Source organism: Patella vulgata, chromosome 7, assembly GCF_932274485.2.
Source record: "Patella vulgata chromosome 7, xgPatVulg1.2, whole genome shotgun sequence".
In the NCBI taxonomy this organism is placed as follows: Eukaryota; Metazoa; Mollusca; class Gastropoda; family Patellidae; genus Patella; species Patella vulgata.
The window spans coordinates 37,930,198-37,944,206 of NC_065885.2; the positions used below are offsets into that span (position 1 = coordinate 37,930,198).

General features: G+C 35.9%; 1 protein-coding gene across 4 annotated transcripts in view; it reads left to right on the top strand.

The window, feature by feature from the left end:
* Nucleotides 1–6,619: 6,619 nt before the first annotated feature.
* LOC126828723 (ceramide synthase 3) overlaps nt 6,620–14,009 on the top strand; it is a 48,546-nt gene continuing 41,156 nt past the window's right edge. For all 4 annotated transcript variants that reach the window (XR_007683212.2, XR_007683213.2, XR_007683214.2 and 1 more), the window contains exon 1: nt 6,620–6,896. Coding sequence is in view for 1 of the 4 variants with exons in the window: in XM_050558693.2 (XP_050414650.1) it covers nt 6,691–6,896 (206 nt within the window). In the remaining 3 variants the exon portion in view is untranslated. The remainder of the gene's footprint in view (nt 6,897–14,009) is intronic.

Here is a 14,009-nt window from a genome sequence, read left to right on the forward strand (position 1 = left end):
GTTGGACGCGTTCAAAATTTGTTTCATTTTAGCGTTCTGTAAAGGCGTCCGTATAGTCCATGCGACAGGCAGATATTCATTACCAATTTGATGAATTGGTTTAACTATGATTTTCAGTTAGCCTTAGGTCTAAAGTGTCCAAAATTGGTTGATGGACTTCCGGGTCACTTTGCCAAATGTCAGTTTGGCGGCCATCTTTAAAAAAAATGGCCGCCGTTTTTTTTCTTATTTGAAATAGTGCGAGTCGGGGAAGCCTTCATAACTCCTCAACAGTTTCACCTATATGGATATGTAATATATCTCAAAATGTTCATAATATAATTCTGCATCTGGTGGTATATGATATATGTTGTTTAATCAATACTATCAGTTTTAAAATAAAAGATTAATCTGAAAAAAGCAACATTTTCGATTTTGTTTTTCATGTCTGTTCGTATGTTTACTAACAAATCGTGTTCAGACCCATATAAGCCAAATTATCTGTTTGGTCAACTTAAGTGATTGAATAGATATCAGAAACATTGATCATAAAAAATAATCTCAAATATGAGTGTCCCAGATCCAAGATGGCTGAAATTCAAAATGGCGACAAATTTCCTAAAATGGCGAATATGTCAGATAATAGTCATTTCATTGTTTGATATGACATGTACTATCCAATGAGCTTACAATTAAAGATTCATTACGTAAGATTTAGATAAAGAGCTAGCCATTCTTGCTACAATAGTTCGAAAATAGATAATGTAAAATGAATAATTTGACAATTTCATTCAAATTACTTTATTGCGAGCGAAGATATTAGCCTTTGAAGGTTTGACAAGACACGTGCAATAATTTCAACCACTGTACTGGTTGCTCAAAGCTAAGTTTCGCTCCTCCATTTTTAGATTAAATCAAAATATGACTGATACGTTCTAATTTATTTAATATCGGAGAAATCCGATGCCATCGAGAGTTGATTATGGCCTGGGTCAGTTAATTAATGTCTAAATAATAATTTAGAAAACATTTCAGGCCTAAAGAAAGAACTGCAATAGGCAGATTTAGCTCTTGCACAATGTTTGTTTAATCTAAACAAAGAGTTTTAAAAATCAAAGATGGGGAAAATTCAAAATGGCGGTCAGAATTTCCATAACATGAATGACTGTTTTATATAGCTTATAATGTCTCTTTTATAAGGTTTTCAGAGTCACTGAACATGAATAAAAACTCAAAAATGATGCTGAAAATGATGTTAATGATACTGCTAAAAATGACACATCCTATGCGACCCCCCCCCCCCCCCACACACACACACACACCCCATAAACAATACAATGGGGCATAATATGGAATTGATTATTTTGTATCTCACAGATCACAAGACATTTCACCAAAATAGTGAGTCATTTTAATTTCATCTACTATGCCTTTGCACCATTTTAAGCCGTATTGAGAATTATTTGATATATCCAGTTGTTAAGAATTTAAGATCTCTTATTCGTTCAGAAATGGTAATGTGGTCCGTTTTTACATTAACGCCTCTATGCCCGGCAACTTTTGTCGTATAGTCTAGTAGGCCTGCAACCAAAATTTTTAGCTTGCTTAGAAACACAGTTCCGCTACAAGGTCCTCCCTATTAAACAAACTATACATATTTGGAAAGCTTATAACACCAGGAACACAAATCCAATTAAAATGTTTTAAGGCCAGATGAAAATTGTGATAATTGTCAAGTAAATGTTATATTTATACTGACAATTGTGAAGTTGACATAAAATTACACATATGATACCTAGGATAGGACAGGCTTATCTTTGCTCCGTGAGGTGAACGACGGGGTTCTCTACAACCAGGCTCGAAATTTCTTTTGAAAAAACTGACTGTAATTTAAATGGTACTTTCTAGAGTATATCCTGGTGTTTTTAGCTTATGCATATATCTTAATAATTCATCAAAAACGACATAAATTCATAACTACGCGAGAACATTGACTAATTTAGGGACCCCCGAAACTACCATACTCCTTTTAAGTGTCCATCCCTGAAAAGGGAGGCAAAAGATATGATGTTAAAACGATAATTCATATATTATTTTACAGTTATATATATAAAAAAAAATGTCTCCTTTTTATCCAATGGACAATTTATTGTTAGTTCATGTAGAAAGATATGGTGCTTATAAACGTGTTGCAAATTTCCGTATTACATGGTAGACTTCAACGTATCATATACACAATAGGTATTTATTTTACAAGTATAAAAAATGTTTCCGTTTTATCGAATGAACAATTTATTGTTAATTCGCGTGGAAAGATATGATGTTAAACATGTTACAACTGGTATATTAGTCGAGTATTTTACATTTTACAGAAAGTTTACGTTTAATCGAAAATTCCAATAAACAATTTATTTTTAAGTTGAAGGGAGTGTTCTACAGGTGGTAGACCATATTAAATGCTGCTTGAATGTGTATTTTCATAAACTTTGTATGCATATAGATTATTATACTGAAGGTTCGTCTGGATAGAAAATAAGATTTTGTGTGAAACAGGTGTCCTAGAAAAATGGGTTCACTAACATCAAATATCTGGTCTACAAATTGTATTTGTCCCTTCTAAGCTAATACCTGTACGGAACAAACCTTTCCGTTTCATCGAAAATTCCAATAAATAATTTAATTTTAAATTCAGTGGCTACGAAAACCCTATACATGATATATCACAAGCCCTACCTTGCATGATACTATAATAATAATAATAATAATAATAAAAACTTTATTTAATGAGGCAACGTATTTAGTTTGCAAAAAAACTAATCTTCCATAGGTCCCTCCTAAGCTACAAAGACATATATACATGTAATATCAGGATAAATTTAAAATCATTAGAAATGCAATAGCATTTTAAAGTGGGGAGTTTGATAAGTCACTCCCAAACTTCAAAACATATACATTATACAAGTAGAAAATAGGAAGAACACTATAATTACACACAAAATAAAATAGAATGCAGTTGCAAGTTAAAAACAAGAGATTTTTCAATAAAATAGAAATTTAGATAAAGTGGAGTATTAAATGTAATAATTTTGAATGCTAAGACAATTTTATTGTAAAGAATCCTCTGTGTAAGGGTAAGCCAACCGAGTTTAGTAAATAAAGAGGTGGACGGAGTTTCAATCGGTGCATCAAGAATAGTTCTTGCTGCCCTCTTTTGTAATTTTAAAAGAATAGAGCAATAATCAAATATTGGTAGTATGTAACTGTTATAAAACAAAATTCCTGTCTCGTAAGGTAAATGATCTTTTATCTTATTTAGGAGAAATATTTTTGATGCAAGTTTTTTTAGACATATCTGCTATCTGTGCTTCCCAATTAAGGTCTTGGTCAATTTGAATTCCAAGTAATTTTGCGGTAGTAACCGTCTCAATTTTCTCACCATGGAGTGATAAAGTTAGGTTTTTCTGATTTCTTTTGTGTTTTGATGAAATCGGCATTGATTTTGTTTTCGAAGGATTGATTACCATCCCATTGTTTTCACACCATTTAGCAACCAAATAGAGATAATTTTGGAGATTATTGGCGATGGATTAAATATCTTTGTGTGAACAATGCAGGGTACTGTCATTAGCAAACAAATCTATCTGACTTGATTCAATATTGAGTGGGAGATCATTTATAAAAATAAGGAAAAGGAGAGGACCCAGGATCGACCCTTGTGGAACCCCGCATTTGACTGTAGTAATTGAGGAGGTAATTCATCCTAAACAGACTTTTTGCTTCCATGAGTCAAGATATGATTCAATCAAAATTTGTGAATTATTATCAAATCGATAAAGATGTAGTTTTTCAATAATAAGCTTATGATCAATGAGATCAAATGCTTTGCTAAAATCAAGATACACTATACCACTCATCGCAACATTATCGATAGCATCAAGCCAATTATCTGTCATTCGGATCGGTGCAGTAGCACATGAATGATTTGATCTAAATCCAGATTGGTAAGCATAAAGAACATTGAAGGTTTCCAAATAAGTTTGAATTTGAGTGCTCAAGTGCCTTTCGAATATCTTTGAAATTGTGGGGAGAATTGAGATTGGCCTATAATTGTTCGGATCATCTTTAGCTTCCTTGCGGTCATTTTGGACATCGGACAGAACCCCAACCGAAAATGACGTCACAGAAGTGACATAATCTCAAAATTGTCTTTAGGGACAAATTTTGACACAGAAACAACCCGTCCCAAAATATCGTTTCGATTGTGACACACTAGCTAAAAGTTCACTAAGTTTGTGCCCTGCCTCGCCGACGTTCAACATTTTAAATTTGACAGTCTACTTACGACTTTTGTTGAGTTTGCGGCCACCGCAGCTGTATAGGGAGGACCACTGGGCGTATTTATTTATGCTAATTGAATAACTTAAGAAGACCACACACATAATTTGGCTAAAATTACTCTGAACAGGATTTGGTAGTAAACTTATAAAATAAATCATGAAAACCTGGGAAAATAAAAATGCCAAAAGGTTGCTTTTTCCAGAATAATCTGTTGATTTGGAAAATATATGATTCATTCAACAACAAGTATCATACAGCACCAGAAGAAGCATTTTCTTGTGAACATTGTGAGCCACATTCCATATCCATAGGTCGATCTTTTCATGAGTTATGAAGCTTTTCCCGATGCGCTCAATTTCAATGAAATAACGGCGGCCATCTTTAAAGATGGCCGCCAAAATGCAATTTAGCAAAGTAACCCGGAAGTCCATCAACCAAATTCCAACACTTCAGCCACCAGGCTAACTGAAAATCATGGTTGAATTTATTCATCAAATTGGTAATGATGTTCCAAAATCCCAGGTCTGTCACATGGACTAGTAGGCGTCCGCGGGTTTAGAGTGTATATATCTAAACGACCTGCAAACTTGTTTAAATACATTTAATTTTAATTTTGACAGCCCAGATCTTGACTCGCATGAAATATCTCATATTCTTTTTGCAGATGATCTTGTTCTGTTATCAACATCATCTGTCGGTCTTCAAAATTGTCTTGTATGTCTCAACTCTTTTTGCACTGATTGGAAATTTAATATAAACTCTGCAAAAACGAAAGTGATGCTTTTTAATAACAATAAGATAAGTCTGAAAAACAAATCCCAATTGAAATTCTTTTTTAACAATCAACTGCTCCAAACTACTGATGAATATCTATATTTGGGAGTCTATATAACGAATAACGCATCCTTCAAAAGTGCGATAAATGAATTAAGTAAAAAGGCTAGGAGGTCATGGTTTGGTATCCGTCAGAAAGTGTGCACCGATGATCACCTGCCAACCGAAGTACTCATAAGACTGTATGAAGCAGTAGTGAAACAAATAGCTCCGTATGCCTGTGATGTATGGGGGTCGCAAATAGTACATAGCAGAAATGTGAATTTACACAAATGGAACTATGTGGAGCATAATAAAATCGCAATAAAAACTTGCAAAACCATTTTACTCCAACCAAGAAAATCATCAAACATAGGATCATTGGCTGAACTAGGTATCTTCCCAATTCAAACTGATATTTACCAACGAATGTTGCTATTTTATAAAAGATTAAATACACCCGACATAAAACGTACAAATCCTTTACTATCCGCCGCATATGTGGAAGATGTAGAAATAGGCAAATCAAATCCCAAATTATCATGGTCAGCAGCAATATCCTCCCTCATGGACCAGTTCAACTTATCTCCCTTGCAACTTTCAAAATCTAACATTCAAACGGCCATAAGGTCCCAATTCAATACTATTTATAAAACCGAATATATTTCTGGCAATTCAAAACTTAGAACTTACGGCACTGTAAAACCTACTATAGACTATCCAGCTAATTATTTGCTTCATGTACACAATAAAAACTTCAAGTCTGCTATGACCGCACTACGATTGAGTTCCCATAAACTAGAAATAGAGAGGGGCCGGTACAAGAACGTCCCCCTGATATGAGACTATGTGCACTCTGTTCCCTCTCTAAAGCAGAAACCGAATTTTACTTCTTAATTGAATGTCCACACTATCAATCTCTTAGGCTAAATATTCTTTCTGCTACATTCAGTAACAACAATTTGGCCATAACGTTTGAAAATCTATTTGACCCTCCCCCTTCAGTTTCTGTGAGTGTATGCCATTATATATATAAAGCATTTCAACGTAGAAATCAAGCCTCGACCTAATAAGGTATTACAAGGCAAAACTTCACATTTTATTTTTTTTATCCTTTTGACATCTATACATTTTTGAAGTAATGTTTCTGATAGATATTTTCACTTTTAACATGAACCTATGTATTTTATGTTTAGTATTCTTATAAATATATATATGTATATTGCTATTTATTTTTTGTCATCTTACTTATGTCATGTATATGAATTGTATGCGGCCTGAAATGGGTGTTATGATACAATAAAATCTTATCTTATCTTATCTTATCTTATCTTACTCCCCGGAACTAACATAGCGGTCGTCGCTCTGTCCCGGCACAAACCTTTAACGTTGTAGTCATGGGGGTCACGTGATCAGTGCGGACTATAGTTTCTATAATATATAACTCTATGAGCGCAGTCTAATTTATGATCACGTGACTGGACGTGTTATTGCTGTATCGTGAACTGTTCCTGAAAATACATATGAAGGGTTTGGCGTGACAGCTAAAAAAATTAAGAAATGGAAGCTTTTGTGAAACCAGATACATTAGTGAGGGGAATACAGGAATTTTTATGGAGTCCAGAGTTCTGGCTCCCAGATGGAGTTTCATGGCATCATTTGGAAAGCCATGACGACCCAAATGTTTACTATCCGAAATCAAGGGATATCCATTGGTGCATTGTTGTCGGCGTAGTCTTTATGATTGTTAGTTATGCATGCGAGAAGTGAGTTCAGGCTTAATTATACTGCTATTAATTAATAACGCCCAGGATATATTTCATTTCTGTGTAGGCCCCACGTCCATCTATCAATCCAGCTTTAGAGTTTAATTTATACTCGTTATAATATACATGTATTATATCAATCATGTTATAGTTTGATTGATGTTGAACACACGTCACTATTGACTATATATGTATCCCTATAATTATACAAGTAATGAACTTACAATATGTGAACTTTCCATGTACAGATAAAAACTTAGATGTGGAATACTGTGTGTGAACTTCAGATAAATCATTCCATCTATTGCTAAAAATTAATGTGTAGTGCAGGGGGTGCACGTGGAGTGGAGGGGGTGCACCCCTCTAGAGAACAAACATAAAAAACTAAAAAAGATGAATGTATACATGTCCTTTTCAGTTGAAGTTACAGGGGCGGATCCAGGAATTTTTGCAGGGGGGGGGGGGGGTCATTTTCCTGAGACAATGTATCTCCCCCCCCCCTCCCGCTTGGTTTCTATCGTCATTTTGGCATATATACATACACATTGAGCTTTTTAAACAGAGAAATTCAACACCACGTTTGACGTCAATTTTTATTATGAATTAATACAATGACTTTGTGATTCAATTTCATGGATGCAAAGCATTAATTGTGATATCACATAATGTCTATATCATTATCTCGTGCTTTGAGTGCCCATCCTGTCCCAAATCTGACGATAAAGGATAAAGCACACGGCCGAGAAACCTTTCTCATAAAAAGTGTTGATTTACAAAAAAATTTATGTAGCCGAGCAGGGGGGGTTTCGACCCCCCAACCCCCCCCCCCCCCCTCTGGATCCGCCTCTGAGTTAGCCATGAGCCAATTAGCCCAGTTCGGAGCAAAACAGTAGGACGTTAAACCCCATATCATTTCATTTCCAATTTCCCCCTGTTTTGATCAATGCTAAGATGCTAATTATTCATGGTCAGGGCCCCATTATGGCACAGGGAATCAGGTCATGTCCTAGGGCCCTTGGCGTTTAGGGAATCATTCTCTGTGTTTCCCTAAGCTCTTGCTTGGTTCAATAAATTCTCTAAACAATCTACTGGTACGTAGAGCCCTAATAATAATAATAATAAAAATAAATACTTTATTTCAAAAGGGTTGAAAATTACATGTAGGCCAATGACCCTTCTTACATTTTGCCCTTTAAATTTAAACAATGAGAACATATGTACATTAATAAGATAGAAAAGAGATAGAAATTTATACATTAAAAATATATGTATACATTATATATATATACTGAGCGCCATGGAAAACGCATCACTTTTTTTCCCAAATATTTTATTACTAGGTGGTTTTGTATGTATAATATTATGCAATACTATGAACTATTGTTTCACACAATGCTCCCAAACGCAAAAAATATCGGCCCGTGTGCACAAAAAAAAAATTGCACGAGATACACATGAAAAACCCAATATTCACATGCAGCATTGTGTTTGAGCCCTTTAAAAGCATGTTTTCAACTTAATGTGCAGTACATGAACTGTGAAACGTCAATCTGTCGTAATTTGTTGTTGGACGTGTGAAGGAATCGAGCTAGAGATGCCGAGACTTACTGAAAATCAAAGGAATGAAGCCATGGGAATGTCCAGGGCTGGCATGTCTACACGTGCTATTGCAAGACACTTCAATTGTCATCAGTCCACTATTGTAAGGTTGGTGGAACGTGTTCGAGTTACTGGATCAACATGTGACCGTCTATGTCCTGGTCCACAACGCGTTACAACCCAGGCTCAAGACCGCTACATCCGGGTCACTCATCTGCGTGACAGATTCCGCCCAGCGACTCGAACAGGTGCGCAGTCGTCGAAAGACAAGGACCAGTAAGTGCCAACACCGTAAGACGTCGTCTAAGAGAAGTAGGACTCCGTGCACGATGACCTTATGTTGGAGCTATCCTCAGGGATCATCACAGTCAGCGGTGTTTGATATGGGCTCAAGGACACCAGACATGGAGAAGAGTAGACTGGCAAAGTGTGCTCTCCAGTGTTGAGAGTCGCTTTCATCTTTATTACGCTGATGGCCGTCAACGTGTGTGGAGACGTCTTGGGGAACGTCTTGCAGACTGCTGCGTCTTCAAAACGAATCGATGGGTTGGGGGAAGTGTAATGGTGTGGGGAGGCTTCACATTTCATCACCAGACCACCCTTCACATTTGCAGGGGTCGCGTTAATGCTGTAGCCTACCGTGATGATGTCTTGCAACCAATTGTTGTTCCGATGTTCCACAACTTCAGCACTTCCAACAGGATAATGCACGTCTGCATACCGCCCGTTTTAGTATGGACTACCTGGCTGCTAACAACATCAATGTCTTGGACTGGCCAGCCATGTCTCCGGACATGGCACCGATAGAACATGTCTGGGATGAGATTGGACGCTGTCTGTATCGGAGACCACAGATGCACACCATTGCTGCTTTAGAAGCTGCTTTTGTCCAAGAATGGAACAATTTGCCCCAGGCCTTCTTTTAAACATTGGTAAATTCCATGCGACGTCGCTGCACAGCGTGCGTAAGAGCCCGTGGAGGACACACGCGCTACTGACATCTGTGTTGTACTTTTGGTTTTGACCCCTCTGACATTGTACCGTTGATTACAGATTAAACATCCATAAGTGTACAAATGTGTTGTTATTGATGTGTTCCCATTTGAATATTGTTCACAATAAGAAGCAAAATAAATAAGATGTTTACAGGATCATTTTGTTATTCGAAAAACTAAGTGATGCCTTTTCCATGGCGCTCAGTATATATAAAAAAAAACAAAAACAAAAACAAAAAGAAACAAGAAAAAAAAACCCCAAGACCCCCCCCCCCCAAGTTGAAAATGTATTTACAGATGTACACTTTTGGCACATAAAAGGTGCAACATGGCTTTAAAGACGATTGGCTGTGACAATTAATACATAATTGATGTGCAACAATGTTTATAGATTGTACGAATATAAGGTTAATCAAATCGGGTGAGAGACAGTAATTAATTTTCATTTAGATATTTAATCAGTTGGGCTCGGAAGGCCTTGCCGGATTTCAAGCATTTGAGAAAACATGGTAATGTGTTCCATAGGCGTGATCCACAGAATTTAATACTATTTTTGACTACACTAAGACTAGGTCTTAATACAATCAGTCGTTTATTAATGTTAGAGTAAGGGGTGGAATTATATAACAGTGTTTCAGCGAGGTAGTTTGGGCATTGCTGGTTTATAATTTTGTAATAAGCAATACAGCAATGGGTCGGGTGACAGTTGATTTATTTGACATTGATGGTAGCAAACACGAAAGGTGAACGATCCTTGTCTGTGTTCAAACGTGTGAAGAACCAGAGTCGGACAAGATAAGTTATGTGACTTATCGCTGTTGACTTGATGAGAGGCATAGACTTTGAAGGTATCATTGCAAAATTTGCAACGCTCAAATCTAGAAAAAAAGCTATGTAATTCCGTGTAACGTCACGTCACCTATCTAATGTAACCTAATGCAATACATGCAGTGTATAATGTACATACATATGCCACTGTGATTTCTTTTGATATTTTTTTATTTGATGGATGGATGGATGCCTGTGTAATAGACCCCATGAAATATTTTGGCCTAGGGCCCCACAAAATCTTAATCCGACCCTGCATGTTGTGTAATAATCCGGGAAATACTCTGATCGTGCATATATTGCCCAGGGAAGCATGGGCGTTTTCAGGAATTTAATCAGTGGGGCATCAAAGGTGAAGACAACGTCAAGTTTGATGTGAGATATGGGGCATTAAACAAGAATTTTATAAAATAAGAATCTCGGAGGCAAGATTTCTGCTCATTTAGGTGCATACATGGATAGGATTAACGTGGAGTGAGGCCAAAACTGCAGGAATATTTTACACATTTGTTTGTACAGTGTTATTTTGATGAATGTAGGATTGATTGAATCCAACCAATCTGGCAAATGACTCACATAGACTTTAATCAGAGGTTAAGAAATGTTAGAAAATAAATAATTAACATTTGCCGAACTTAATGTGTATCCCCCAAATAAAAGGTGTTCACAAGTGCTCAGGTTGACTAGGCTGCCCCTGTACAAATTACAATAAATATGAGTATCAAAAAACACCAGTAAGATCATCTGATGGTTGTAGACATTTTGTCACGGTTCAGTTGTCAAGGTAAAAAAAATCAAGAGACGATTAAAGCACCACCCAGGCCAAAAAAAGGAAAATATTCTGGCTGACTGACTCAATTTTTTTTTTTTTTTGGTAGGGGGAGGAAAGTTACAGTAACCACATGTACTGGTGTTATCTTTCTTGGCCTCTGTTTTTGACTTGGATGTCAGTGTAAACAACAATAAATTTAAGGTCAATATTTTCCACGTAACTGACTAAATTGGCTTTGAAGTTGTAAAATAAATTTCACTTGATAGTATATAACATACCAGATGTTACCCCTTCTTGTTATGTATTCTATTCAGAGACACTCCGATTGTTAACAATTTGTAATGATGAAGAACTATTTCTTTCCAGAATAAGATCTCTTTATTTTAAATGCACTGCTAAAGCTGGAAGACAAATTCATTTTGTAAAAGAAATTTTAAAATATCCACTCCAAACATATCATTGACATTTCTTACAGGTATATATTAGCTGATTATATTTTCAGCAATGATATAATCAGGGCTATCGGTAATTTTTCACAGTTGATTAGCAGCACAGCAAATCAAAAAGTCAAATTTTACTAAATTTGATTTGCAAATTTAAAAATTGATTTGAAGATTTTCAGATTCAACATAAAACACCTAAATAACAAGATATTACTTTAATTTTAATTCATGATTAGATTTCATTCTTAAGATTTTTTTAGCACTGCTACAGGTACATGTAGCTGTGACAGTTTGTGAATGTGATGTAGACTTTTGGTTAGATCTTATGTCTGAAGCCAATTCTTGGCATTGGCCTCCAAAGCACCACTCATTTTAATTCTTACTTCTTCGTTAGAAATAGAAAACCGCTTTCTGCTAGGTTTCGTAAAAATGTAGTCTTGATTATCCCAGCCTGTCAATCAAATGTAGAATGGTCAGTAGACTGGTTAAGCGACACTACTTTCAAAACAAGGGCACGTAACCTATTTTTTTACTCACATATAGGACACAGATCACCAAATATTCCTACGCTCTCACCCACGAAACAAGGGCCAAAGCTATTTTTATATGCCCACATGGAAATGTGGTCGTATATTGTCGTCGCCCCCGTCCGTCGGTCCATCGTCCACAATTTATTGTGAACACTCTACAGACTACATTTATCATCTGATTGTTTTGAAATTGATATATGTTGTTTGCTTTGGTGAGATGAAGAAGCCTATTTAATTTCAATAACTTCCGTTAATTTCTTCTGGAGTTATGGCCCTTGTTTCACTTTGTTGCACCTTGTGAATATCAACCGATATGTATGAAATTTATATGCATCATTTAAATTAGTAAAACAAAGAAGCCTATTGAATTTCAGCAATTTCCGTGAATAACATCTAGAGTTATGGCCCTTGTTTCACTTTGTTGAATCTTGTGAACGCTCTAATGACAACAGTTATCATCCGATCTGTTTGAAATTGATATGCATCATTTAAATTAGTGGAACGAAGAACCTATTGAATTTCAGCAATTTCCGTTAATTACGCCATGAGTTATGGCCCTTGTTTCACATTGTTGTACCTTGTAAATGCTCTAACGACAAAAGTTATTATCCGATCTGTATGAAATTTATATGTATCATTTAAATTAGTAAAACGAACAAGCCTATTGAGTTTCAGCAAATTTCCGTTCATTACATCTAGAGTTATGGCCCTTCTTTAACTTTGTTGAATCTTGTGAACGCTTGAACGACAAAAGTTATCACCTAATCTGTATGAAATTCATAAGCATCATTTAAATTAGTGAAATGAAGAAGCCTATTGAATGTCAGCAATTTCCGTCAATTACGTCTAGAGTTATGGCCCTTGATTTACTTTGTTGAACTTTGTGAACGTCCGAACGACAAAAGTTATCATCCGATCTGTATGAAATTTATATGCATTATTTGAATTAGTAAAATGAAAAAGCCTGTCGAATTTGAACAATTTCTGTAGATTACTTCCAGAGTTGTGGCCCTTGTTTTAGTTTTTAGAACCTTGCGAACCCTCAAACGACGAAAAATTATAATGTCATCTGTATGAAATTGTCTATTAAATTCCCCTAATTACCTACAAAAGAATAAATATGTGACAACCGTTGTGGACTGCTCGGACGATTTAGCTGCTGTGGGCGGATGTTTTGTTGACTTTTTGGTGTAAAATCGAAGAAAAGAGTTTGAAAATACATTTTCTGCCAGGTTTTGGTGAATATTCATAATTTTAATGCGGAAAATTTTTGTTGACTTTTTGGTGTAAAATCGAAGAAAAGAGTTTGAAAATACATTTTCTGCCAGGTTTTGGTGAATATTCATAATTTTGATGCGGAAGGATACAAGAGTTGAGAGGTTGGTTAGGTTAAAATGTAGGGCCTAAAATTGCATGTTTACTAGTCTCTACTTCCAGCTTAAATCGTCATAGCTTATTAAGTACAGCATGACCGTTTATTTAGTGACTATAAATGTTTGAAACTGATTTAAGGCTTGATGTATACAATGTATATAAATATTGTGGTGTAGTTGTTGAGATATTTGGAGATATTTATTTATGGTGGGGCACCTTAACCCTCTATTATATAGTATCATGAATTGTGTCTGGGTAGTTGAGAAGAAAATGTCACACGGGGAATTCAGTTTTTATTATACAATTTTATTTGATATTTTATACATGTTGAAAGTGTTGAGAAAGCCTTCTAGTCTTCAAAATGTGGATAAATTTTCGTGTCAATATCCAAAATGACAGGGGGGTTGGATGGCCGAATGATTAGCACGTGCGTGCTGTATCATAAAGCCTGTCATTGAGTCAACTGGCGTGGTTTCGAATCCCTGGTTGTACGTGACAAGGAGTAGGGTCGCCTGTCCAACCTTGTGAGTTTTCTCTGGGTCCTCCGGTTTCCTCCCACTGCTAAAGACCCC